Raw genomic sequence first — 27613 nt, 5'->3', positions numbered from 1 at the left:
AGTTTGTGCTCCAAAAGTGGTAAATCGGGTGCTAGTAAAGCTCTTACAGGCAACTGGCTCCTTTTGCCAACTGCTTTTGGTTTAAGCGCTTACTCACATTTGGAACTGGCACGGGTATAATTATGATATCCTACAAAGTCAGCATGCTAAATTATCTCGCAAAGTTGTTTATCTTAATAATATTGAGAGTTTATGGTTTAGGCGCGGCGCACCGCTTATAGCTTTTTCATTTTCGGCGCTGTGTTGCTACACGCTGTATAGCATGTGGGTCAAGCGCTGTGCCGCGCCTAAGCAGCAAAAGAGTTATAAATAAATTCTTTTAACACACTTTGTTCTGCCAATCAGTTCTGACTGTTGATATTCTTTAAATTTGATAAAATTTATTTTTGTATCTCAAAAATGATGTAAAGTTTTTAATATGACGTAGAATTAAAGCTATTTCCGTACAGTATGCTCGTTTGAGTCTTCATCAAAATTCTCTCGAAATTGACTTTATAGTTGTTTCTGGTAGAAGGGAATAATATCTACCAGCTGCTTTTGGTCCCATGGAAAAATATCGTTCCTAGCCGAAATTATTGCCGGTCTAAGGTCAGCTCTTATGTGTAATTGTATTGCGCGAGCAATTTTCAATTGCAAATTCTGAAAATCGAGTCTAAAAATCTATCTTCTCCTACATTTTTTGAGCAATCACCCTGAAACTTTCAGGATATTGATTCAGGATATTGATTGCTCAAAAAATGTAGGAGAAGATAGATTTTTAGACTCAATTTTCAGGATTTGCGATTGAAAATCGCTCGCGCAATACAATTACGCACAAGCGCTGACCTTAGACTGGCGATAATTTCGGCTAGGAACGATATTTTTCCATGGGACCAAAAGCAGCTGGTAGATATCATTCCCTTCTACCAGAAACAACTATAAAGTCAATTTCGAGAGAATTTTGATCATGAAGACCCCCCCGGCCCCCTCAACAAAGACACATACTCTGCCCACAATAAGGGGTTATAATTGTTTCAATTTTGTAACTATATAGAATTATTATATTATTATTATTCTGCAGTAAACTGTAAACTATAGTTATGAATAGTATTGAATATTCATGTAAATTTATTAAATTTATTAACAATACCAAGGTTCGAATGATCTTGAATTAAATTTTGACTGTGGATTATTCTATTAAGTTAATTCAATTTGGAATTTAAAAACGACACTAGAGTCTACCAGAGAGATGTTTGGAAATGTTTGTGTTTATCTCTTATGTCAAAGTCACTTTGTTTTCAGTATTTTATTTACGCGAGGGTTTCCCGAGTTCGTGTTGTATCATCGCAGCTGGGTTCATCTGAGACTCCAGAATTCTGTAGAAAAATGTTTTGTTTTGCTGTTCTATAAAATTAGAGAACATTTTCGATTAAAAAAGTTAGCAGACTTTGAATTAGCTAAGTTCAACCGAGTAATTATTCTAACGTAACATTTTTCATAGCCAAGGATTGTCCATCTTAGCTGAGTGAGTATTTGTTTTCTGTTTTTAAATTATCGCTATTATGCTGTTCTTGTGTGACATTTACTCATGCTAAAATGACATGCTTGTTGACGTTACTTGAATTATTGGTCGATGTAAAGTAGGCGTACGTTTATGTTTGTTGTTACTGAACCATATCTTTTCAGGTGCAAGACATTACTGATAACAGATAAGCTTCTACTATGAGAACCCTTACTTTATTGAGGTAATTATCACATCTTACAATACTCATTTCAATAATTATTGTGAAACGTGATTATCTTAGATCAAAAGTCTTTTCTGTGCATTTTAAGAGAACTAACTTAACTGTGGCACAAATAAAATACCTGGTGACTTATTTACAAAACCGGCGGCGTATTTTCCAATATTCCCCTGAGGATAGAAATAGGATATCCTTTCGGCTCAGAAACTGGGAATTTTTCATCTCTGCGAGAATTTCCATCTTGAACATCACTTTTTGATGATAATGACTAAACTTTAAATGTATAAGTGATGGAAATAAAATATGCTCTAACAAAAAATTGGCCTAGGAATAAAAACTTTAGGACCCAAAACTTGGACCACTATACTAAGTGGCACGTAAAAATCACAAAATAAATAATTTTTTTGGTCTCTTGGCACAACTTCCTGCTAGTACCTTGAAAACGGAAACCCGTTCTCGGTCATGTACACTTGACACTAATACTACGTGGCAATCAATGATCTCATCCTCAACAGAATGTTACAATTCAATTACATGTTCATTACAGTTCATGAATTAGCTCTAGCTCCATGAATTGGATAATATCCGGAATTTGATCATTAGAATATGATGTGATGTAACTCATATAACTGTTATAATGATAACTGATATTATTTTCAGAAATGTCTACAGACCTCTCGTATTGAGGTGAGTCCTGATTCTATAATAAACAAGCTTATTTAATTAGCCGTTACTACAGCACGACAAAGAATTTGCTCACCGATTCCAGGGCTTATAGCCCATAGCTGCCTCATTAACTGTATGAAATCAAATTGTGTTACCGTATAATATACGTGACTATTAAATGATGATCGTGTCCCATCTTACGTTTTGTACGTGATAAATACGACTTAAAAATGCGTATTTTTCGCATACAGTTAGATTATAGATATACTGTGTCTCTCTATTACACTGGGTATATCGATGTAATAGCCTCTTCTTTTCCCCCAAACTTAAAGTTAATTAGTTCGTTTTGTGCAAGAAATTTGATTTATCATAGCTCATATTTCTCATTTGCTGGTGATTTGAGTACATATTTCAAATGCCATCTTAACACGTGCAATGTGCATTTAAGGCCCTAATGAGACACTTGACAGGCTATTGAAGAGACTGCAGAAACCTGGGATTGGGGTCATGGATTATATTACAAGGATGACAAATTAATAGAAGTTTTATATTACAATCGTAATTATATTATTAAAAAACAATATAATATTTGTATACGAAATGAAATAAAATGAAATAAAGCATTTTTATCCCGCTTATATCAACAATCCAAATAAAAAATAAAGATTGCCGATGTCAAAGCGGCTGGCCTCGCGATATAATCCAAAACTAGATACTCAATATATGAATATACTAGTAAAAAATATAAAAATCAAAAGTACTTATTTGACATTTTGAAAAAAATTTATCACACGGTAAAAACTTATGGACGTATATCACTCATTATTATGTATCACTCTCTAACATCTTGTCCTCACTACAAATATTACCACTTCTGATATAATTAGTGTGTTTTTTGTGTCTTCTTTGGCTATCTGTTTCATTTCCAAGACCAACCGCTGATGGATAGCTCGATCTTCAGGTGATCGATCTGGAGATATGAAAACAGTTTTGTGATCTTCACACAGTCTCAATTTTTTGGCATTTACTAATATCTGATGAACGGTACTAGAACTACCTAGCGAAACTTTGACTGGTCTCGTCTTGTCGGCTGATTTCCTCCCAACCCAGATAGCTGAAAAACGTGGTTTTTCATCAATCTGCTGAAAAATCACGTCAACTTTATCGCACAGTTTCTCTTCTTCAGTCTCCTTCAAACCAAAGATGAGCACATTCCTACTGCGATCCTCTATATGTATAATATAATGAGAAGTTCAGTAATATTCGTTAATTTCATATTATATATTTCTAATTTCTATACCGTGCACCTTTCGTTTCCCCCGATTGGCCCGGTATATACTGTACTTATAAAGTTCTAAAATTCTCGAACGAACCTATAGCTATCGTTCTAGAACGTTTTATTGGTGACCAAAAAACCAAGAAATCACATTTCTTAATAAGTTCCAGAATAAACCTGTTGTTCTAGAACTAATTTCTGCGGCACTACTCAGGACAGTTAATCTAATAATACTCCGGTCTCCCACGAAATACCCGGTTTTTGTTTGTACCCGCGACCGATAGATCTCTGACGGGAATGAGGTTTAGGATTAGATTTCTAATGAGATTGGAGGACTACACCGTGGTCGTCAGACAACCGAAATAATAATAAAAAACAGCGGTTAATATTCCAGAAACGTAGCTGTGTTCCCCACTTCTAGATCAAGGTAGCATGGTAGATACAGGTTAGCGGGCGTTTTGTATTTATACAAAACGCCCGCTGACCTTTATCTACATGTTAGCATATAACTACAAACTATAACTACAACTTGTTAGCATATAACTACAAACTATAACTACAACTTGTTAGCATATAACTACAAACTATAACTACAACTTGTTAGCATATAACTACAAACTATAACTACAACTTGTTAGCATATAACTACAAACTATACCTACAACATGTTAGCATATAACTACAAACTATAACTACAACTTGTTAGCATATAACTACAAACTATAACTACAACGGGGGGGAGCCAAGTGGATATTTGTAGATATTTGGATAATGTCATCCACTTTTTTCGTGAATTATCCATTACAATAATCTACAAATATCTACATTTATCTACAAAAAATGTATATCTCAAATATGTGCCCAGAAATTCTACTGAATTTTTGGAGATAAATGTATAAATTTGTAGAATTTGTAGAATTTTCGTGAATTATCCATTGACAATAATCTACAAATATCTACATTTATCTACAAAAAATGTAATCTCAAATATGTGCCCAGAAATTCTACTGAATTTTTGGAGATAAATGTATAAATTTGTAGAATGTCATCCACTTTGTTCGTGGATTATCCATTCTACATTAATCTACAAATGTCTACAAATATCCACTTGCCCCCCCCCCCCCCTACCACTTGTTAGCATATAACTACACAAACTATTCTGATTATATCTTATGAACTATGCATGCGGTACATTTACACAGAAAGTGTGATGTTCAATGTACATAGTGCATATCTTGGTACATCACACTTTGCAATATTGCGAGGGTATTTAGGGAAAGTCAAGGTGGTGTTCCACTGAAAGGTGTTGATATAGGTACCACTATTAGGTGACACATTAGACCTTTTGTTTATAAACAATTTAACCTAAATTGTGTGTATAAACCATCTCTAGTGTAACTAAACACGTTCTGGACAACTAGTGGGCTGTGTACTGCAGTGTACAGTGTGCACAACCTTTCATGTGGGCGTGGAGGATTGCTTGATCAACATTTGTTAAAGCTTTGTTCCTGTTTAAAGGTTGTGCTCACTGTACACAGCCCGGTTTGTTCCAGTGTAAAGCGTATTGTTCTACGTAACATCCAATAAATAATATTACCAAATAATAAATAAATAAATAAAACAAAGGTTATCATTAGGCACTTTAATTAAGGGGGGGGGGGGGGGGGGGGGGGGGCCAATGGATATTTTTTGTGAAACTTGATTTCGAGATAGTAGTTGACCAACAAACTAAGACCAGTGACCGAACTTTTGAGGGGGTCCGGACCCCAACCGCCAAACGGTGCGCGCAGGGCAGCCACGCCCAAATTTGGTCCAAATCAGCCCAATTTAGCCAAATACCCTGAACATGCCCAAAACCCAAGGTTTATGGTGCTCTACTTGTAGCTAGTGGTCTCCTGAACTCGTATATGAAATTTCATCAAGATTGGACAAAAAATGACTGAGTTATGAGCCAAAAACCATATGCCCATATTTGGGTATACGCACCAAATTTGGTAGATTTCGGCCCATAAATTGGTCAAATATCAATATTTTTGAATGAAACTTACTTTATATGAAAGGTAAGCCTAAACTACATATTATCTGTAAGTTATAGCTTTATATCTGTTTAAATGTGGATACTAAGGCGAAAAAAACCACAAAAAATGAACTAAATTGCCCATATCTCGGTTCGCGATATTTGCGGAATTGATCTCATTAAAATTGTAACAACTCAATGAGTTTTCAAAATTTTTGCATGAAATTTTCGGAATCGACTCGAAATTGCATTTCCACCTTATTTTAAATACGGATTTTTGATTTAGGCCTCCAAAAAAATTTGGCGGCCAAATTCCAAAATTATCTCACAAAAATTCAGAATTTGGCCGCCAAATTTTTTGGAGGCCTAATCAAAAATCCGTATTTAAAATAAGGTGGAAATGCAATTTCGAGTCGATTCCGAAAATTTCATGCAAAAATTTTGAAAACTCATTGAGTTGTTACAATTTTAATGAGATCAATTCCGCAAATATCGCGAACCGAGATATGGGCAATTTAGTTCATTTTTTGTGGTTTTTTCGCCTTTAGTATCCACATTTAAACAGATATAAAGCTATAACTTACAGATAATATGTAGTTTAGGCTTACCTTTCATATAAAGTAAGTTTCATTCAAAAATATTGATATTTTGACCAATTTATGGGACGAAATCTACCAAATTTGGTGCGTATGCCCAAATATGGGCATATGGTTTTTGGCTCATAACTCAGTCATTTTTTGTCCAATCTTGATGAAATTTCATATACGAGGTTCAGGAGACCACTAGCTACAAGTAGAGCACCAAAAAACCTTGTTTTGGGGCAGTTCGGGGGTATTTGGCTAAATGGGCCTAATTTGGCCCAAATAGGGCGTGGCTGCCTGCGCGCACCTTTTGGCGGTTGGGGCGGGGACCCCCTAAAAAGTTCGGTCATGGTCTTATTTTTGGGTTTTTGGTAAAAAATTGGGGTATTGAAATAATTTCACAAAAAAATACCCATTGGGGCCCCCCCCCCCCCCCCCCCCCCCCCCTTAAAGGGGTTCTCGAAAGGGTGAGCGAAGAAATTTACCCAGTGTAAAAATTTAAAATTTTGGGGGGTGGGGTTGACAGATATGTTTAAAAATTTGTTCATTTTCAATAGATTAGATTAGCGGGGTTCATTTTTAGTTTAGGGTTCAAGAAATAAAAGCCAATTGAAATTATTACTATTGGCACACCGTTAGATACTTTATAGTTTTTCTAACGAAAAACTTAGTTTTCCCCCCCCTTTAAAACTCTTAGTGATAGCCAGATACCACCGCTGGGACGTATTTGAAGGAGTAAGGAATTGAACAAAAATTCAGAGTACATTAGGGGCCATCTTAAGTTGATTACTAAGTAAATCACTGATGATTATATCTTTATATTTTCGTCTCATTTTCATGCGTAACCGGCAACTTAAATCTTACTACTATCTGCTGTTTCAGCGGACCATCTTTAAATTCTGTATTAAATTATTAACAGTCCACACTGATATTCGACAGAATTAGGTTATAAACGGCTAGACCAGTTCCTTCTAGAACGATCGTGAAGACTCTCTCCTCTTCTAAAATGAGTATGTAAGGGGTTCTATGAGGGTTCATCGTGTGACCATGGGGTGACATCTTTCCGCGGTGAATAATTATGTCTCCATTCTTGGGAATATGTATGTGATTATAGATGTTGGAGATTTGACGAGAAGTTACAGTGTCACTTACTACAAACACAAACTTCCTAAGTTAATCAGAATATTACATTTTAAGATTCTAGAAGTTTATATCATATAGTTTATGTTATAATAGCATCCTAAACAAAATTTAATATTCATCTTACTTGTTACTTTATGAAAGGTTCTTAACTCAAGGCTGACCCTGCTGAGAAATAACTTAAAATAAGGAAGCTTTCACCTATAGTTTCGTGGATGATCTTGAGATCAAGCCTATAGATATACATAGAAATGTGGTAAGCTGTAATGGATGGAATCTAAAGATCAGTTTAACAATGTTTATCAATTTCGTATCTACGATCAGGTTTACAGTCTGGATATAAACGATGATTAATATTCCGGTAATTCTTAGAGTGGACGCTGCATTTCTACTGTTTTGTGTTGGAAGAAAAATCGGCCAAGGAATAAGAACTTTAGGCCCTAAAGGATTATTCTGGTAATTACATTCCAAGCCATGACCCTCGTCCCTCATAGTAGATAGTCAATATCTATTGTGTGATTATGTATTGACCGAAGATTCGAAAAGATTCGAGAACTTTCTGTGGATTACTGTGAAAGCCAGCGCTAAGAACGTTTATTTAACCATTCATTTTATATGGAAGGTTTCTCTTTTATTATTATACGTATTACATCAAACAACCTTATTTATGTCAGATCCCTGGCCCTTATCTTTATTTATAATTTATCTTATTTGTATCTTTATTGGCTTTGTTATGAGCCAAATATTTTGAGGATGAGAAGTTGCAGTGCCACTTACTATAAGTATTAACTTATTAACTTTCAGTGGATTACTGAGAAAGCCAGCGCTATGAAAATATATTTTTATCATTCATTTCTTGGAAAGCCCTCAATATTACCTAATACCTAAAAAAAGTTTTTTTTGTCAGATGCCTGGCCCTTATCTTTATTTATAATTTATCTTATTTTAATCTTTATCGGCTGAGTTATAAGCCAAAAATTTTGAGTTACAGTGCCACTTATTAATTTAATCATCGTATTAAATTTCAAGATTCTAGAAGTTTATATTATATATGTTATACAGTATAATTATAGCATCCTTCACAAAATATAATATCCATTTTACTTGCTACTTTATGAAAGGTTCTTAACTCGAAGCTGACCGCCCATAGAAACTACTTAAAATAACCAAGCATTCACCTATTATGTCGTGGAAGAAGCTATGACATTAAAATATTTTAGACCGGACCATCATTTTATGGAAGCGTCTCGAATATTAACTTTTTTTTCGGATCCCTAGTATCTTTATTGGCTGAGTTATGAGTCGAAAACCATACGGCCATATTTGGTAACAGATAAATTTGAAACTAAGCATTCACCTACTATTTCATGCATGATCTTGAGATCAAGCTAGCATGTACGTGATTCTCTGCGGCTGGTTAGTGGCTGTGTAATTTGTAATGATGCGGGTCTGTACAATAAGTACAGTGTACAGTTTGTACTCTTCCTCTGTGTGGAGACAGTGTAATCATACTTGGTATGAAGCTTATAAATAGTAATGTGGTAAGCTCTGTGCTCGTTCACTGTTAAACAATAACAAAGCAGATTACATGTGATGCTGATGGAATCTAAAGATCAGTTCAACAATTTATACAGTCCATTTCTTATCTAGGATCAGGGTTAGAGTCTACAGAAGGGCTAATAAAAATCAAGATTATTATTTGGGTAATTTAATACAGGGGAATATTCCTGGATGAATATGTCCCACATGTCTAAAGAATGTTCCATATTATTACTCATTAGGTTATTGTGTAGCACGATTTATAGAACAATCGAGAATGTTCTAGAAGCTTCCTCAAGCCTGAGTGGCTGGCGGAGATAATACGTTCTAGTAGACAGTAGACACGCTTGTGGGACCCTCTCAATGACTGCCTGGGGTATATAATAAATACAGGGCTATCACAACATGACTTATTAGTATTACTATGTGACCAGTTTGTTTTTATCTTTAGATATGTAAGTGTTAGATAACTTATTTATATTTCTAATCTATCTTAGTATCTTATCTTTATTAATTTATTTATAATGACGTGACGGTGTCATGTTATAATCCCTATAATTACTAATTTAATGGTATTTGATGATAAGTGGGGGTACACAGTACACACTACACACACGCTTAAAACCTAGTCTTTGTAGCCATTGAGAGGGGTCCCCCGCCTCCATTAGAGCATATCTGGCGCTAGATTTCAATGCAACGCTTCTTATCGAGCAGTGATATTCAACTTGTATCCACTGGGTTATAGCACAGAATTAATTAAAGATTTAAAGAAAACATTTGAAAAAATTTAAAAAAAGTTTGAAATAAAAAATTAAAGATAAAAAACCAAGACATAGCTTGGGAGTGTGGATATAGGTTCATCAACTTCCATCAATCGTATTTTAGATAGGCAGCTTTCTTTTTACTGGGTTTACTGGATAGAAAACTGGCCTCTACTATATATAGAGTAGAATCAGTGATTTTCTGTTTGAACTTGTACAATATAGCTAAGAAGCAATAGTTACGTAAGCTTTGTGTTTGTGCAATAGGAGTGTATTGATTTAGTGCCCAATATTATTTGTCTACATTCCTGTGGTAGGTTTTATTCTCATTTATATTTTCCACAATATGAGAGAAATTGAATTATCGCGTTTGACCGTCTCGTAGACGTATCCCGGTAAGGCAAGTTTATTTTGTCAGAAATATTAAATCTGCCATAAAACTCCGTTAACCTTCTCCATGGTTGCCGCTGTTAACGGGACTAATGATAAACACTAATAATACAACCCTCAATGAACAGCCCCTAAATATAGCTCACACCCCATCCTTCCCAAGATTGCTTCATCCCTAAAGTCCAGGTCATCTGGCATTTCCTTCCTTCAAACTTTTCGTATCACTTTTATGTTTTAAATAATCCCCCTCCAGAGTTCAGACTGTATTTGTTGGTTATCATACAATTCCATAATGTAGATGGTACACATTTTGATGCTGGGTGGGGTATTAAGATCTTTTCAACAGCCCAAATTTTGCACTAAATTGTTTTCGACAGTAAAATACCATAACGCTTAAATCGTTTTATTATCAAAAAAAGGCCTACCTTCGTGATTATACTATGTCCATTTACATATATTATATTTGTATAGGTACCTTTTACAGTTTACATGTTTGTAATTTTTTTACTATTATATGGACACGTTAAATTGAGTTTGAGGATATTGGTAAATATAAAGGGCCTTTTATGAAGTCAGTATCCATGATCTACTATTCTGTGCTCTTCCGTCTAATGGTAAGAGACTTACTTCAGCCACAAGTAAGATTATTCCCTGTGGTCCACTAGAGTGATCAGCATTCCATATTACAATTAAGGCCCATTTTAGCTACAAGCCTAGACTTTATCGCTTGTACTTCCGTTTTAATAATAAAATTTAATTCATAAACATCACAATACTATAACTGTAAAGATCATGCAATCATGGTTCCTCACAGGAGTGATTGATGTAGCGAAAAGAAAATATAATGAAGCGCATCAAGCCTTTCAACATGAAAGGTCAATTTTCTTCGTTGTTAGGAATAAACTGGATGTTCGACAGATCCCAAGAACCGTGTTGTGAAGCAGCTCTTGAGACGTTTATTCGTTGGGGACAGAGCATTGTAACGAATACGACAGTTTCCTTTTGAGGTGGCTACAGGGAGATGATAGTTCATCCCCTAATCATTTAGGCTGAACTTCACAAGATCCGTTTGCTCCAGGTGGATATTGAATTCTTGTAAATAATGGTGTATTATTATCATCTCAAACATTAGAAAATAAAATCGGCTCCAGGTGGATATTGAATTTATTGTAAAATAAACTGGTGTAGTAAATATCATTAAAAAGTAGAAAAGAAAATATAATTACACAATGTTTTGCTTACCTACTGCTTAAAGTTATTGCTTAATCCACGAATTTAATTGGATTATTCAACCACCACTAACCAGGGAGTAAAAGCTCGGCAGGTGGGGGATGTTTAAAAATGTATTTGACATTTCATTAAAAGGACTTTGTGATCAGGGCTTTGTCGAGGATTAAGGGCTTGACTACATTTCTTAAAGCTACCAGCGTAAGTGGAGAGTGAGCTTTAAGGACTTTAACTGCAAAAGAATCATAATTTTGTAACGTTTTAAAAGTTATTTGTAAAAAACATAATGATATAAGTTAAGTCATTGCAGAGTAGCTTTATATTATCGTATTAATCTGCTCCATGAAAGTTGTGGCTCTTCGGGTCGCAGTTGATACATTTTGGGGGACGATGAAAAGAGTGGGGACATAGCAAACACACTCCAATTTGGTATTTTTTTCACCATATTTTACATTAGACAGTGGGCACAAAGCCCCCTCGTTAGTTGACAGTGCAGAAATCAAACCACATTCCTGACACTTGTCAAAGAGTTGAAGAAAATGAACTATCCGCCATTTGAGGGGTTAAGCAGGCTATGTCGAGAAAAATACTTGAATGTCACCTTTGGTTTTTCGTCCGAAGAGCTTGTGTTTACTTCGTTTTGTCTCGGATCTATTAACAGATAGCCCCAGAGAAAAGGGAAATTGTGTACACGCTGCGTTAGCGAAGCAGGTAGCAGATGGTATGCTCAGTCTATCTCGACAGATAGTTTTATAACTGTGATCCGAGCCCGAGAAAGTGACCGATGGAAGGATTATGGGGTCTCACCAAGAAACCGAACAAAAAATTGATGTTATCAATCTGGTTTCTTAAGTCGACTTTTAAAAAGAAGAGTATTAGTTTCTTTTATAGGCGCTTCTAGTTTTAAATTCTCTGAGTCGAGAGGTGCTCCATTTCGAACAGGGATTTTGTAGATTCTTACTTTGTCAATGAATTATGTTAATATAGTAAAATTAATAAATTAAACAAGTTACCTCAGCCCTTACTATATTTCTATATATAAAACTGATCTTTAGCTTCTAGGTAGGTACATTCACTTTCAATTATACACCTTTACTTTAATAAGGTTTAATAGTGGATTGTGGAAATGAGCTGAACTACTAGTCCAAAATTTTGAATGGTGGTTTCTTATTAACAACGATAAAACAAAAAAAAAAAAATCATTCAATCTTAATTAATTCCGCATATCCCACATTTCTTCAGTAATACTTACAAAATCTATCCTTGCGGAGATCCCGAACCTCTGGAAGAACCTTTAAAAACACGTCAATACAATAAAACCATATTTAATCCGATTCAGGAATCAGTTATCGTTTAAATCTTATCATGTCATTTACATTATCTTTCCAACATCCTTATATCGTAAATGAATAAAAGATTGAAGCCTTGGATCAAAATTTGATATTGACATTTCATTTCTTTAAGCTAATTTCAGGTTAAATAATTTCTTTTCAACCACTTTCTTTTATCAATTCTTCAATAGATTATTCTTTCATTGATTTATTCATTGATTTATACAATTTCTTTTTATTCGTTCTTTTCGGTCATTTCTTTTAATTATTTTTCAATCATACTTTTTATCATTTTATTTATTTATCCAAAATAGACTTCTCAGTCTCTAGCATAAAAGGCAGAAATGTCGGAAAAATTGAATGTCCCTTTGGTTTTTGTCCGAAGAGGCTTGAGTTTACTAGTCTTTTCTCGGATCTATTAACAGATAGCCAGAAAAACCAAATGTGCACAAGCTGTCGTTAGCGAAGCGAGTAGCAGAAGGTGTCTCAGCCATCTCGACAGACAGTCGATAACTGTGATCCGAAGCCGAAAAAGATCAGTCAGGGGGTAGAACGCGAGACGGAAAATCAAATTGTATTAAGAAAAAGAATAAACTATTTGATTTGAAAAGAAAAGAATATTATTCAAATCCGTTCAGAATCCAGTTACTCGTTTAAATCAACTATCATGTCATTTACCATGATCTTTCCAAATCCTTAAAATTAATGAATAAAGATTAGCTTGGGGTCGAATTTGATATTGATCATTAATTTCTGCTAAATTTTCTTTTCAACAAATTTCGCTTTTATTCATTCATTCAATAGTTTATTCTTTCATTGACCCCTTATACAATTTTCTTTTTATCTCTTTTCTTTTTCAGTCATTGCTTTTCAATTTTTTTTCTATCCTATCTTTTTATCATTTTATTCATTTATCCAAAATAGACTTCTAGTCTTTAGGCATTTAAAAAGGCAGAATGTCGGAAAAATTGAATGTCACCTTGGTTTTTGTCCGAAGAGATTGTGTTTACTTGTCTTTTCTCGGATCTATTAATAACAGATAGCCAGGAAAAACAAATGGGCACAAGCTGCGTTAGCGAAGCAGTAGCAGAAGGTGTCTCAGCCATTTCGACAGACAGTATGATAACTGTGATCCGAGCGAAAAGATCAGTCAGGGGGTAGAAAGCAAGACGGAATCAAACTTGTTTTAAGAAAAAGAATAAACTATTTGATTTGAAAAAAGAAAAGAACGTAGAATTGGAAATGTTCACTTTCATTTCAGTTACTTATAGTATTCGCATAGCGCTTACGGCTTATATAGATAGTAAATCTCGCAGAGTCGAGAGGTGCTCCATTAAGAAACAGGATTTGTAGATCTTACTTGTCAATCGAATTATGTTAATAATTCCCACAATTCTTCAGTTACTATTACATCATCTATCTCTTGCGAGATCCAAGGACTCTGAAAAACTTTAAACACGCAATACAATAAAAACATATTCAAATACGTTCAGAATCAGTTTATCGTTTAATCGACTATCATGTCATTTACATGATCTTTCCACATCCTTAATTAATGAATAAAAGATGAGCTTGGAGTCAAATTTGCTATTGGTTCATTCAGTTCTTTAAGATAATTTCTGTGAATAATTTCTTTTCAAACACCTTTTTTTTTATCATTCTTCAATAGTTCTATTCTGTCAGAGATTGTGTTTACTTGGTTCCTTTTCTCGGAACTATTAAACGGATAGCCAGAAAACAAATGTACACAAGCTGCGTTAGCGAAGCAGTGAGAAGGTTGTTCTCAGCTTCTCGACAGACAGTATGATAACGTGATCCGAGCCGAGAAAGTGACCGTGGAAGATGATTCTGGGTTCTCACCATGGAAGGACGAAAGAAAAATTGATAATTATTATCAAAATCTAGTTTTCTTAGAAGTCGACTTTTAAAATGAGTTATATAGTTTTCTTATCGTTATTATCTCCCTGAGTCGAGAGAGCTGCTCCATAAGAAACAGGATTTTGTGAACTTACTTGTCAATCGAATTATGTTATAACTACAAAATAATAAATTAAACAAGTTAACTCAGCTAATATATATATATATAAAAGGATAATTTCATGAGATTTATTATTACTAAGTGCCTGAGGAGAAACTTGTTAGGTAAACCTTTGTATTTCATCTTGTACGTTTAGTTTTTACAGATTTAATTTAGAGTTTGTTACTGGAGCAAATTAAGTGGTTACAGCAAACAAGTTGTCTAAAATCACAATACACATGTTGACTGTTTAGTAATGAAGACCTCGTTTCTTAACGAGGTAACTTGACAAACAGATTAGCAGGTCAACTTGACAGCAGGTAGTTCCTAACTTTCTAACTTAGTGTTCTTGAGGGCCGGGTATAAAAGAAGGAGGAGCGTGCTGAGGAAACTTATTCCAAACAAGATGAAGATTGTAATCTGTTTCGTAGTTGCCCTTACCGGGGTGCTCAGTATTGATGTCAAGTCTCTACTAGATACAACCTACACTGATGGAGCTGGAAAGAATGTGACCCTGGCTGATTTGTCCGGTAAATACATCGGACTTTATTTCTCCGCTTCCTGGTGTGGTGGATGTAGAAAATACACTCCCATGCTGGCTAAACTCTACAACAAGATCCACGAGGACAAGAACTGGGAGGTAATCTGGGTGTCACATGATCACAACGAGCCTGATGCTGACAAGTACTTCAAGGAGATGCCCTGGATAAGACTGCCATGGAATCAGATAGATACACGAGGAAAGAGCATGTTCAAGTTGACGAAACAGAAGTTCATTCCTACCATCACCATGATAGATCCTACCTTCAAGGTTATCAACCCTGAGGCCTCTGAGGACATTGAGTACGAACCAGACCAGTTCCCGTGGTCACGTGTCTAACTTATATCCACGAAAATAATGCTTTCTGTTTATGTTTTTTGAATTTTATGGAGATATTTACGTCTTCAGTTTACAAATCAGTGAAACACAAACATACTATGCGGGGGGATGTCATATTTTTTATTACTGAATAATGGTTGTTTTACTCTTTATGAGGCGGTGAAGAACATGTGACGAGAAGTGAAAGTATACTGTATAGTACTATGTATCGAACGTTTATAATTCTATATTCTCCAATGTTAAATCCTCCTAGAAAAAACCAACATTCCATATTATGTTAAGTCTATAATCAGGTCACCCGAGTATTAGATCAGATTACCATCTGGGTTATCCTAATACTATGTGGGTAGGTTTACTTAAAGTTCAACTCAGATCTACTGTATGGTAGCCGACACTCTTCTAACATATTACATACGTCGGTCGCGTGACTACTGACTATACAATATACCCATTATCTCGGATATCAGAAAATATGATTAGTTGATGTGTAATCTGAGTAGCTTAGTAAGCTTAGTTAGATAACAATTACTGTGAAGAAACTGTGCACCAATATTCTATTACAATTGTTTCTTTGTTTCATACGCGCAATATCTTGGCTGTATTTTTTGTAGTTAGAGAAATTACTGTGAAGTAAGGTACAGTGCACCACTTACAGCTCTTTGATTCTGTTGCCATCGGTATTTGTTTGACGACAGAGGATAATGTTTTTTGAAACCCTTTCCACAATCGAATTCTATTGCAGCGTTTTTATCTGCAATATTGCTCTCATTCCTTGAGCGAAATGGGCTACTTTTATCTTAATTGTTGCAGCATATGGTCGTACTCTATATAAATAGCCGTGTTAATCGAGTAAATAGGACAGATTTTCCAACGAATTCTTTTAATCGTATTAAAAATTGAATTAGAGAGTGGCTTTAAGAATATAACAAAAGAAAACGAAGCCATCCTTTGACAAAGAAGTCGCGGATAAAATTGTAGAAAATAATCACGTTCTTAACAGCTAACTACTAATTCCAGAAGATGAAGGTTGTTATATGTTTCCTACTTGCCCTAACCGGCGTCCTCAGTATTGATGTCAAGTCTCTACTGGATACAACCTACACTGACAGAGCAGGAAATAATGTGACCTTGGCTGATCTATCTGGTAAATACATCGGACTTTACGACTCTGCTTCCTGGTGTCCTGACTGTCAAGCTTACACCCCGCAATTGGTGAAGATCTACAACAAGATTCAGGCTGATAAGAACTGGGTGATTATCTGGGTTACCGCGGACCATGATGAGGATGCAGCTGCTGACTACTTTAAGGAGATGCCATGGATACGGCTGAATTGGAGTGAAAAGGAGACCCGCGGAAACAGTATGTTCAAACTGACTAGACAGAAATACATTCCAGCGATGACTATGATTAGTCCTAACTTCAAGATAATCAACCGTGAGTGCTCTGACCTGATCACCTCTGATCCAGATGGTTTCCCTTGGCATAAATCTGAATTTTGAAAAATACCGTCATTGAACATTGTTTTGAATTTGATTTGAAAATAATTGTTGTTGATTGTTAATACTAATTGGATACTAATTGACGAATGTTTAATTTAATTTCCGTGGTTATATTGTGTTTTCCTAAATATCTAGCCGTTACTAAGTGATGAGCATGTTGCTAGAAGATTGTTGTTAGAGATTGTGGTCGATGGTTGGAAATTTAGTAACCCAAGTAATCTGTTTTTAATCGTCATCTAAAATTTTTTAACATTTCATTTGGAGCGTTGAACGAGCATTGATCATCGTAGTGAGGGTTTAACATAAATTAGGTCCTGATTGTTGTGATAAACTAATCAAGCATATGGCCATTTCCACAAGGAGAACTTTCTTCACAAAGACAGAATGTCAATCATAACTTACTAATTGCATGAAAAATTGGTTTAGAGAGTGGGTCTCAGAACATGACAAAAGAAACCTAAGATCTAAACTTTCTAAAGTGACAAAGGGTCTGATATAAAGAGGGTAGAAAACCAGCTGATTTCTACCTGTTGAGAGCTGACTACTGAAGATGAAGGTTGTTATATGTTTCCTACTTGCCCTAACCGGCGTCCTCAGTATTGATGTCAAGTCTCTACTGGATACAACCTACACTGACAGAGCAGGAAATAATGTGACCTTGGCTGATCTATCTGGTAAATACATTGGACTATACTTCTCTGCTTCCTGGTGTGGAAATTGTCGAATTTATACTCCAAAACTGGTGAAAGTCTACAATAAAATACACGTGGAAAAGAACTGGCAGATAATCTGGGTTACCGAGGACCACGAAGAAGGACCAGCAGACCAGTACTTCAAGGAAATGCCCTGGATCCGACTCAGGTGGAGCGAGAAGGGTACCCGCGGGAAGAGCATGTTTAAACTATCTAAACAAAAATACATTCCAGCTATGACTATGATCGGTCCTGACTTCAAAGTCATTAACCCGGAGTGTTCTGACCAAGTTACTTTCTCACCGAACGATTTTCCTTGGCCTAGGTGATTTTAGTCTCCGAAAAATGCTGACTTAAAAGATTGTTTTGAAATTAATGAAAAATATTCACTGTTTTAACTTACATTATCATTATTGATACACAACGCATATTTATTGTTTTGGGTTGGATGATTATAATGGACGAATGTTGATCAAATACGCTTTCAAAAATAATAATGATCTTATTAAAGTACATGCTTGACTAAACAACCAGCCGTCACTGAATGATGTACACGTTAGTAAAGGATCATTGTAGGATAATCTAGTAACTCTTTTTTCAAACATGTGGTCTTAAAGCCAACTTGCTTATCAAACCACAAAGACAGATTGACAATCACAACTTACTAATTGCATGATAAATTAATTTAGAGAGCGGCTTTTAGAGCATAACAAAGAAATTTTTGAAACCTAAGATCTAAAGTGGCAAAAAGTCTGATATAAAAGGAGAAAAAACCGGCTGGTTCCTACTTGCTTAGTGCTGATTACTGAAGATGAAGACTGTAATCTGTTTCGTAGTTGCCCTAACCGGGGTGCTCAGTATTGATGTCAAGTCTCTACTGGATACAACCTACACTGACAAAGCAGGAAATAATGTGACTTTGGCAGATCTGTCTGGTAAATACATCGGACTTTATTTCTGTGCTTCTTGGTACGACAATTGTGAAGTGTACACGCCGAAACTGGTGAAGGTTTACAATAAAATACACGAGGACAAGAATTGGGTGATAATCTGGATTTCGGAGGATCATACTGAGGCAGCATCAGACCAGGACTTCAAGGATATGCCCTGGATACGACTTAATTGGAATGAAAAGTCCACACGTGGGAAGAGCATGTTCAAACTTTCTAAACAGCATTTTATACCAGCAGTCACTATGATCGATCCTAATTACAAGGTTATCAACACGGAGTGCTCTGACCTGATCACCTTCCAACCAGAAGATTTTCCTTGGCAAGAGTGATCTTTTATTACTTTCCATTGAAACCAAGTATGTTTTATCTCAATGAATGTTACTAATAATGGAATCAGTCAATACTTATTAACGAAATTGTTTTCTTCTTCAGATCGAGATTTTTGAAATTTATACCACGATTCGCATAATTTATGGAATTTATCAGTTACCTAAATTCAAGCAAAACCATTCAAGATTTTAAGTTTGTCCGTTATGCACTCTATCCCTGTCTATAAAAACATGGGATCAAACTAATAAAATCTTCAAACTGAATCGATCCTGGCCTCGAACTTTTTGACATTGGGGTGAGCACTTCATTCTTCAACCACTCCATAATTAGTATAATCTCTCGGTCACATTAAGTTTATGTATTTCTGAAATGTCAGCTCACAACAGATGCGTTAATTAAGCGGGTAGTTTAGCACTTCTCTGTCCTAATCAGAATTACAAGTGAACCTTAAGTGTTAAAAATTAACCTTGTGAATTATTTTGATCGTATTAACACGAAAATGATAAAAATAAGTTTGTCAACCCGGTCGACAACATTAAAGTGTTAATTTGATGAGCCGGCCTTAACGAGATCTTACAAAGCGTCCGCTAATTCTTAATGCGAACTTAATTACGATTCATATGTTGATATAAATATCTTACCTACTATCTCGTTTCATAATCTCTTACAATGATGAAGACTTTAACCTTCCTTGCTCTTCTATGCGTTGCAGTGGCCCGAAGAGGGGCCAGTATCAAAGATCTACTGGATACAACCTACACTGATGGAGCTGGAAAGAACGTGACCCTTGCTGATTTGTCCGGTAAATACATCGGACTATACTTCTCTGCTTCCTGGTGTGGAGGATGTCAAGAGTACACTCCCAAGCTAGTTAAGCTGTACAACAGACTTTACGAGGACAAGAACTGGGAGGTAATCTGGGTGACGCATGATCACAACGAGCCTGATGCTGACAAGTACTTCAAGGAGATGCCCTGGATACGACTACCATGGGATCAGATTGATACCATTGGAGCTAAAATGTACAAATTGACAGAGAGAAATTATATTCCTGCTTTGACGATGATAAGCCCAGATTTCAAGGTCCTGAACCCTGAAGCATCTGGAGATACGGAGGATTTTCCAGACAGTTTCCCCTGGAGTTATCCAGCCGAGCTACTCTTGGACTAATTTGTTGACTATGTTCATTCGATTTATAAGAAAATGTTATTTTGAATATGAAATGATTAGGGGTTTTTGTTGTTGAGTGTAATTGAAATTTAGTGAACACTTAAAACTCAGACACAAAATGTGTTGCAACCTCAAGAACCAGCTATGCCAAAGCCCCAAGGGCCTAGAAAGTTCCATGAGGGTGTAAGATTATAGAACATGACGTAGTAGGTTAGTTTTGTTCACATTGCGCCATATTGTGAGTGAGGTGGCTGGTGGCAAGATCATCAGCTCACTGAACACAAAGGGAAGTGTTGAAATATTATAGCGTTGGTTTTATTTTACCTTTCTTATTTCATCTACACAATATAGCGAGAACTACACTATATCTTTGGAGACAACAGGGTTGGACTAGTGAAGAGACTGCTTGGCGCTTGCGGTTTCTAATGATGACCCTCAAAGTTTTAAACTATTTTAAAACCGGAGTAGAATAGGGCATCCTTCAAAATGACGTAAACGTGGCTAAAATAAAGTAAATTTGCTAAAAGGCGCGCGCGCGCGATTATCACGTGACCAAAAATCTACACGCTTTTCACAGTTGTATAAAGATCGGAGATCGCGTGCGCCGCTCAGTTACCATCACGTAGTCGATAATCGAGTTAGGGTTTGGTTCCTTGAAGGCAGACGACAAAATTAACATTCAAATCAAATTAACTGTAAAAAAAGCTAAGACAGTAATTCGAGATGATTCTATTACCGGCCCATTACCACAACTTACCTTATCAGGCTTATCAGGATATTATTATGGATATGGTTTGTGTAGCCGAATTCGCAACAATCAACGTTCACGATGATTCGAAACTGGGCTTTCTTTTCACAAAGCTTGGGCGTCTGTGTTGCCGAGACACGAAAGAGTTTAAGTCCTTGACACTTAGGAAATCTGGCAACACTGCTGGCTGAAAAATAAGCGGAGAGGAGGAACCATACCGGCACCAAATAATGCTCTTGTCAGTATAAATATTAAATGTTTCCCCGGGTTTGATGCCTTCGGCAGGACATGTGCCAAGGACGGGTTTAGCTTCGCTGGAGCGGATTTAAGAGACTTCATCTCTAGTGGATACGAGCACTGGATATAACTTGATCAAAAGTACAGGCCTTAGTTTTCAAATTTGACTGCCCAGCAGAAAAATTACTGCAGCCTGCATGGCAGTAAAATCGTCACTTTTAGATAAGATTGTTATTTTAATTATGATCGGACAATTAAAACGTTGCATCGGAAAGATCGTTTACATCATGTAAAAATGAAAGTTGTTTTAACTGCTGATTGTAGTTGCACGATAAGTAGACTTTATAAGATCTGCATATCGTGCAGGATTGATGCTCTGTAACTGATAATTGTAACATGCTGATTCGGTATTAAAACTGTTAGATTTGGTCCGGGTAGGCCAGAAGTAACTGTCCACGCGCAACCCTTTAATAACCCACGTAATTCGTATCAGTATTGCACACAAATGTTAGAAAAAATAGTTATGGGTCAAAATTGGATTTCCTAAAAGTTTCGTAAAATGTGGTCCATTACAGTGGGTGTGGCACTATTATGATAGTTGAATATGACCTGTCTTTAAATTGTGGTGCTAGCTAATCACGTACAGTTCCTTTATGTCATCATACCATGAACACTATTAGTGATATAATAGTAAACAATTACACAACATGTAAACTGTGAAGGTACCTACTACAAATATAATATGACGTTTACAATGCACATAATATGTATGTATAATCACGAAGGTAGAGCCCTTGTTCTTGATGATAATTACGAGTTACAGCTGCTACTGGTACTGTACTGGTAGTGTCACAATTGGCTGTATAGAATAGAATCTTAACTTCTTAACACCCCACCCAGCATCAAAATATGTACCATCTACATTAGGCAGTGCCAGTATCCAGATAGCCCGACCCCTGTTCGCCGGACAGTTGTTCGCCGAACAGTTGTTCGTGAATAGTTGATTGGATACCAGATCATATGACCGCAAAATGCAAATGTTATGAAATTGAATGGTATGTATGGTATCTTGGATGCAATTAGCGATTAATTGTACCGTAGTAAATGGAATTGTATGATAACCAACAAACACAGTCTGGACTCTGGAGGGGGATTATTTAAAACATAAAAGTGATACGAAAAGTTTGAAGGAGGGAAATACCAGATGGCCTGGACTTTAGGCAATCTTGGGAAGGATGGGGTGTGAGCTACATTTAGGGGCACGATCAGTTCATTGAGGGTTGTATTATTAGTGTTTAACCGTGCGTTAACCGTGCGTTAACCGTGCCTTATGTAACCCTTGTGCCTTAACCGTGCCTTAACCGTGCCTTAACCGTGCCTTAACCGTGCCTTAACTGTGCCTTATGTAACCCTTGTGCCTTAACCGTGCCTTAACCGTGCCTTATGTAACCCTTGTGCCTTAACCGTGCCTTAACCGTGCCTTAACCGTGCCTTAACTGTGCTTTAACTGTGCTGTAACCGTGCGTTAACCGTACGTTGCCACATTACCGAATTGCCGTTTATCATTAGTCCCGTTAACAGCGGCAACCGTGGAGAAGGTTGGTTTTATGGCAGATTTAATATTTCTGACAAAATAAACTTGCCTTACCGGGATACGTCATACGAGACGGTCAAACGTGATAATTCAATTTCTCTCATATTGTGGAAAATATAAATGAGAATAAAACAGGAATGTGGACAAATAATATTGGCACTAAATCAATAAACTCGCACAAACACAAAGCTTACATAACTATTGCTTCTTAGCTATATTGTACAAGTTCAAACAGAAAATCACTGATTCTACTCTTCTATATATATATAGTAGAGGCCGGTTTTCTATCCAGTAAACCCAGTAAAAAGAAAACTGCCTATCTAACATACGATTGATGGAAGTTGATGAACCTATATCCACACTCCCAAGTATGGCTTGGTTTTTTATCTTTCATTTTTTATTTCAAACTTTTTTAAAATTTTTCAAATGTTTTCTCTAAATCTTTAATTAATTCTGTGCTATAACCCAGTGAATACAATTTGAATATCACTGCTCGATAAGAAGCTTTGCATTGAAATTTAGCGCCAGATATACTCTAATGGGGGAGGGGGACCCCTCTAAATGGCTGTGTGTAGTATGTACCCCACTTATCATCAAATACCATTAAATTTGTAACTATAGGGATTATAACATGACACCGTCACATCATAAATAAATTAATAAAGATAAGATACTAAGATATATTATAAATACAAATAAGTTATTTAACACTTACAGATCTAAAGATAAAAACAAACTGGTCACATAGTAATACTAATAAGTCATGTTGTGATAGCCCTGTATTTATTATATACCCCAGGCAGTCATTGAGAGTGTCCCACAAGCGTGTCTACTAGAACGTATTATCTCTGCCAGCCACTCAGACCCGAGGAAGCTTCTAGAACATTTTCGATTGTTCTATAAATCGTGCTACACAATAACCTAATGAGTAATAATATGGAACATTCTTTAGACATGTGGGACATATTCATCCAGGAATATTCCCCTGTATTTAATTACCCGAATAATAATCTTGATTTTTATTAGCCCTTCTGTAGACTCTAACCCTGATCCTAGATAAGAAATGGACTGTATAAATTGTTGAACTGATCTTTAGATTCCATCCAGCATCACATGTGATCTGCTTTGTTATTGTTTAACAGTGAACGAGCACAGAGCTTACCACATTACTATTTATAAGCTTCATACCAAGTATGATTACACTGTCTCCACACAGAGGAGAGTACAAACTGTACACTGTACTTATTGTACAGACCGCATCATTACAAATACACAGCCACTAACCAGCCGCACAGAATCACGTACATGCTAGCTTGATCTCAAGACCATGCATGAAATAGTAGGTGAATGCTTAGTTTCAAATTTATCTATTACCAAATATGGCCGTATGGTTTTCGACTCATAACTCAGCCAATAAAGATACTAGGGATCCGAAAATAATAAGTTAATATTCGAGAAGCTTCCATAAAAAGATGGTCCGGTCTAGAATATTTTAATGTCATAGCTTCTTCCACGAAATAATAGGCGAATGCTTGGTTATTTTAAGTTATTTCTATGCGCGGTCAGCTTCAAGTAAAGAACCTTTCATAAAGTAGCAAGTAAAATGGATATTATATTTTGTAAAGGATGCTATAATTATACTGTATAACATATAATATAAACTTCTAGAATCTTGAAATTTAATATGATGATTAAATTAATAAGTGGCACTGTAACTCAAAATTTTTGGCTTATAACTCAGCCGATAAAGATTAAAATAAGATAAATTATAAATAAAGATAAGAGCCAGGCATCTGACAAAAATAACTTTTTTCAGGTATTAGGTATTATTTGAGGGCTTTCCAAGAAATGAATGATAAAAATATATTTTCATAGCGCTGGCTTTCTCAGTAATCCACTGAAAGTTAGTAAGTTAATACTTATAGTAAGTGGCACTGCAACTTCTCATCCTCAAAATTTTTGGCTTATAACTCAGCCGATAAAGATACAAATAAGATAAATTATAAATAAAGATAAGGGCCAGGGATCTGACATAAATAAGGTTGTTTGATGTAATACGTATACTAATAAAAGAGAACCTTCCATATAAAATGAATGGTTAAATAAACGTTCTTAGCGCTGGCTTTCACAGTAATCCACAGAAAGTTCTCGAATCTTTTTGAATCTTCACACAATAGATATTGACTATCAACTATGAGGGACGAGGGTCATAACCTAATGGCTTGGAATGTAACTACCAGAATAATCCTTTATATTTTTAGGGCCTAGAGTTCTTATTCCTTGGCCAATTTTTCTTCCAACACAAAACAGTAGAAATGCAGCGTCCACTCTTAGAAATTACCGGAATATTAATCATCGTTTTTATCCAGACTGTAACCCTGATCGTAAATATGAAATTGATAAACATTGTTAAACCGATCTTTAGATTCCATCCAATACAGTTTACCACATTTCTATAAATAATAGGCTTGATCTCAAGATCATCCACGAAACTATAGGTGAAAGCTTCCTTATTTTAAGTTATTTCTCAGCATGGTCAGCCTTGAGTTAAGAACCTTTCATACTGTAACAAGTAAGATGAATATTACATTTAGTAAAGGATGCTATAATAACATAAACTATTATATTATGATATAAACTTCTAGAATCTTGAAATGTAATATTATGATTAACTTAAGAAGTTTATGTTTGTAGTAAGTGGCACTGTAACTTCTTACAAATCTCCAACATCTAAAATCACATACATATTCCCAAGAATGGAGACATAATTATTCACCGCGGAAAGATGTCACCCCATGGTCACACGATGAACCCTCATAGAACCCCTTACATACTCATTTTGGAAGAGGAGAGAGTCTTCACGATCGTTCTAGAAGGAACTGGTCTAGCCGTTTATAACCTAATTCTGTCGAATATCAGTGTGACTGTTAATAATTTAATACAGAATTTAAAGATGGTCCGCTGAAACAGCAGATAGTGGTAAGATTTAAGTTGCCGGTTACGCATGAAAATGAGACGAAAATATAATCATCAGTGATTTATTTAGTAATCAACTTAAGATGGCCCCTGATATACTCTGAATTTTTGTTCAATTCATATCTCCTTCAAATACGTCCCAACTTGTTAAAGTATAAGAGTGGTATCATGGCTTTCACACTTATTAGAACAAGTTAAGCGGGTGGAAATATAACGTTCATTCGTTAGAAAAACATATAAAGTATCTAATCGGTGTGCCGATAGTAATAATTTCAATGGGCTTTTATTCCTTGTAACCCTAATGACCAACATGAACCCTGCTAATACTTACTCTGACTCTGAAAGTGAACGATTTTAAACATATCTGTCAACCCCACACAATATCAATTTCTATGCACTGTGTAATTGCACAGCGCTCACCGTATTCTGACGAACCTTAATTAAAGCGCCTAATGATAACCTTTGTTTTATTTATTTATTTATTATTTAGTAATATTATTTATTGGATGTTACGTAGAACAATAAGCTTTACACAGGAACAGACCGGGCTGTGTACAGTGCACACAACCTTTAAACAGGAACAAAGCTTTAACAAATGTTGATCAAGCAATCCTCCGCGCCCACATGAAAGGTTGTGCACACTGTACACTGCAGTACACAGCCCACTAGTTGTCCAGAACGTGTTTAGTTACACTAGAGATGATTTATACACACAATTGAGGTTAAATTGTTTATCAACAAAAGGTCTAATGTGTCACCTAATAGTGGTACCTATATCAACACCTTTCAGTGGAACACCACCTTGACTTTCCCTAAATACCCTCGCAATATTGCAAAGTGTGATGTACCAAGATATGCACTATGTACATTGAACATCACACTTTCTCTGTAAATGTACCGCATGCATAGTTCATAAGATATAATCAGAATAGTTTGTGTAGTTATATGCTAACAAGTGGTAGGGGGGGGGGGGGGCAAGTGGATATTTGTAGACATTTGTAGATTAATGTAGAATGGATAATCCACGAACAAAGTGGATGACATTCTACAAATTTATACATTTATCTCCAAAAATTCAGTAGAATTTCTGGGCACATATTTGAGATTACATTTTTTGTAGATAAATGTAGATATTTGTAGATTATTGTCAATGGATAATTCACGAAAATTCTACAAATTCTACAAATTTATACATTTATCTCCAAAAATTCAGTAGAATTTCTGGGCACATATTTGAGATATACATTTTTTGTAGATAAATGTAGATATTTGTAGATTATTGTAATGGATAATTCACGAAAAAAGTGGATGACATTATCCAAATATCTACAAATATCCACTTGGCTCCCCCCCGTTGTAGTTATAGTTTGTAGTTATATGCTAACAAGTTGTAGTTATAGTTTGTAGTTATATGCTAACATGTTGTAGGTATAGTTTGTAGTTATATGCTAACAAGTTGTAGTTATAGTTTGTAGTTATATGCTAACAAGTTGTAGTTATAGTTTGTAGTTATATGCTAACAAGTTGTAGTTATAGTTTGTAGTTATATGCTAACAAGTTGTAGTTATAGTTTGTAGTTATATGCTAACATGTTGTAGGTATAGTTTGTAGTTATATGCTAACAAGTTGTAGTTATAGTTTGTAGTTATATGCTAACAAGTTGTAGTTATAGTTTGTAGTTATATGCTAACAAGTTGTAGTTATAGTTTGTAGTTATATGCTAACAAGTTGTAGTTATAGTTTGTAGTTATATGCTAACATGTAGATAAAGGTCAGCGGGCGTTTTGTATAAATACAAAACGCCCGCTAACCTGTATCTACCATGCTACCTTGATCTAGAAGTGGGGAACACAGCTACGTTTCTGGA

General features: G+C 35.6%; 5 protein-coding genes and 1 long non-coding RNA gene across 6 annotated transcripts; all 6 read left to right on the top strand.

The window, feature by feature from the left end:
• The first annotated feature begins 1460 nt into the window (after positions 1–1460).
• On the top strand, positions 1461–2410 carry LOC134826477 (uncharacterized). Its single transcript, XR_010161703.1, has 3 exons — positions 1461–1504; positions 1666–1724; positions 2382–2410. It is a non-coding gene; the product is annotated as an uncharacterized LOC134826477 (long non-coding RNA).
• A 12610-nt stretch (positions 2411–15020) lies between these two features.
• LOC134826474 (tryparedoxin-like) lies at positions 15021–15600 on the top strand. Its single transcript, XM_063838856.1, has one exon. The coding sequence runs from the start codon at positions 15073–15075 to the stop codon at positions 15544–15546; it is 474 nt and encodes a 157-aa protein (XP_063694926.1). The 5' UTR covers positions 15021–15072; the 3' UTR covers positions 15547–15600.
• A 966-nt stretch (positions 15601–16566) lies between these two features.
• On the top strand, positions 16567–17046 carry LOC134826863 (uncharacterized). The gene has a single exon (XM_063839367.1). It carries the CDS (start codon positions 16567–16569, stop codon positions 17044–17046), a length of 480 nt encoding a protein of 159 aa, XP_063695437.1.
• A 550-nt stretch (positions 17047–17596) lies between these two features.
• LOC134826862 (uncharacterized) lies at positions 17597–18067 on the top strand. The gene has a single exon (XM_063839366.1). It carries the CDS (start codon positions 17597–17599, stop codon positions 18065–18067), a length of 471 nt encoding a protein of 156 aa, XP_063695436.1.
• Positions 18068–18549: 482 nt separating this feature from the next.
• LOC134826861 (uncharacterized) lies at positions 18550–19020 on the top strand. Its single transcript, XM_063839365.1, has one exon. It carries the CDS (start codon positions 18550–18552, stop codon positions 19018–19020), a length of 471 nt encoding a protein of 156 aa, XP_063695435.1.
• Positions 19021–19690: 670 nt separating this feature from the next.
• On the top strand, positions 19691–20191 carry LOC134826860 (tryparedoxin-like). The gene has a single exon (XM_063839364.1). The coding sequence runs from the start codon at positions 19691–19693 to the stop codon at positions 20189–20191; it is 501 nt and encodes a 166-aa protein (XP_063695434.1).
• The last annotated feature ends 7422 nt before the right edge of the window (positions 20192–27613 follow it).

Source organism: Bolinopsis microptera, chromosome 2 (genome assembly GCF_026151205.1).
Source record: "Bolinopsis microptera isolate Bmic1 chromosome 2, MBARI_Bmic_1.0, whole genome shotgun sequence".
NCBI classification, from domain to species: domain Eukaryota; kingdom Metazoa; phylum Ctenophora; class Tentaculata; order Lobata; family Bolinopsidae; genus Bolinopsis; species Bolinopsis microptera.
The sequence above is the reverse complement of the archived record's forward strand: the minus strand, read 5'-3'. Positions and strand labels throughout refer to the sequence as shown.

Bases quoted from the DNA above. Each gene is read 5' to 3' on its own strand.
- LOC134826863 (XM_063839367.1), top strand. From the start codon at position 16,567: ATGAAGGTTGTTATATGTTTCCTACTTGCCCTAACCGGCGTCCTCAGT.
- LOC134826861 (XM_063839365.1), top strand. From the start codon at position 18,550: ATGAAGACTGTAATCTGTTTCGTAGTTGCCCTAACCGGGGTGCTCAGT.
- LOC134826474 (XM_063838856.1), top strand. From the start codon at position 15,073: ATGAAGATTGTAATCTGTTTCGTAGTTGCCCTTACCGGGGTGCTCAGT.
- LOC134826862 (XM_063839366.1), top strand. From the start codon at position 17,597: ATGAAGGTTGTTATATGTTTCCTACTTGCCCTAACCGGCGTCCTCAGT.
- LOC134826860 (XM_063839364.1), top strand. From the start codon at position 19,691: ATGATGAAGACTTTAACCTTCCTTGCTCTTCTATGCGTTGCAGTGGCC.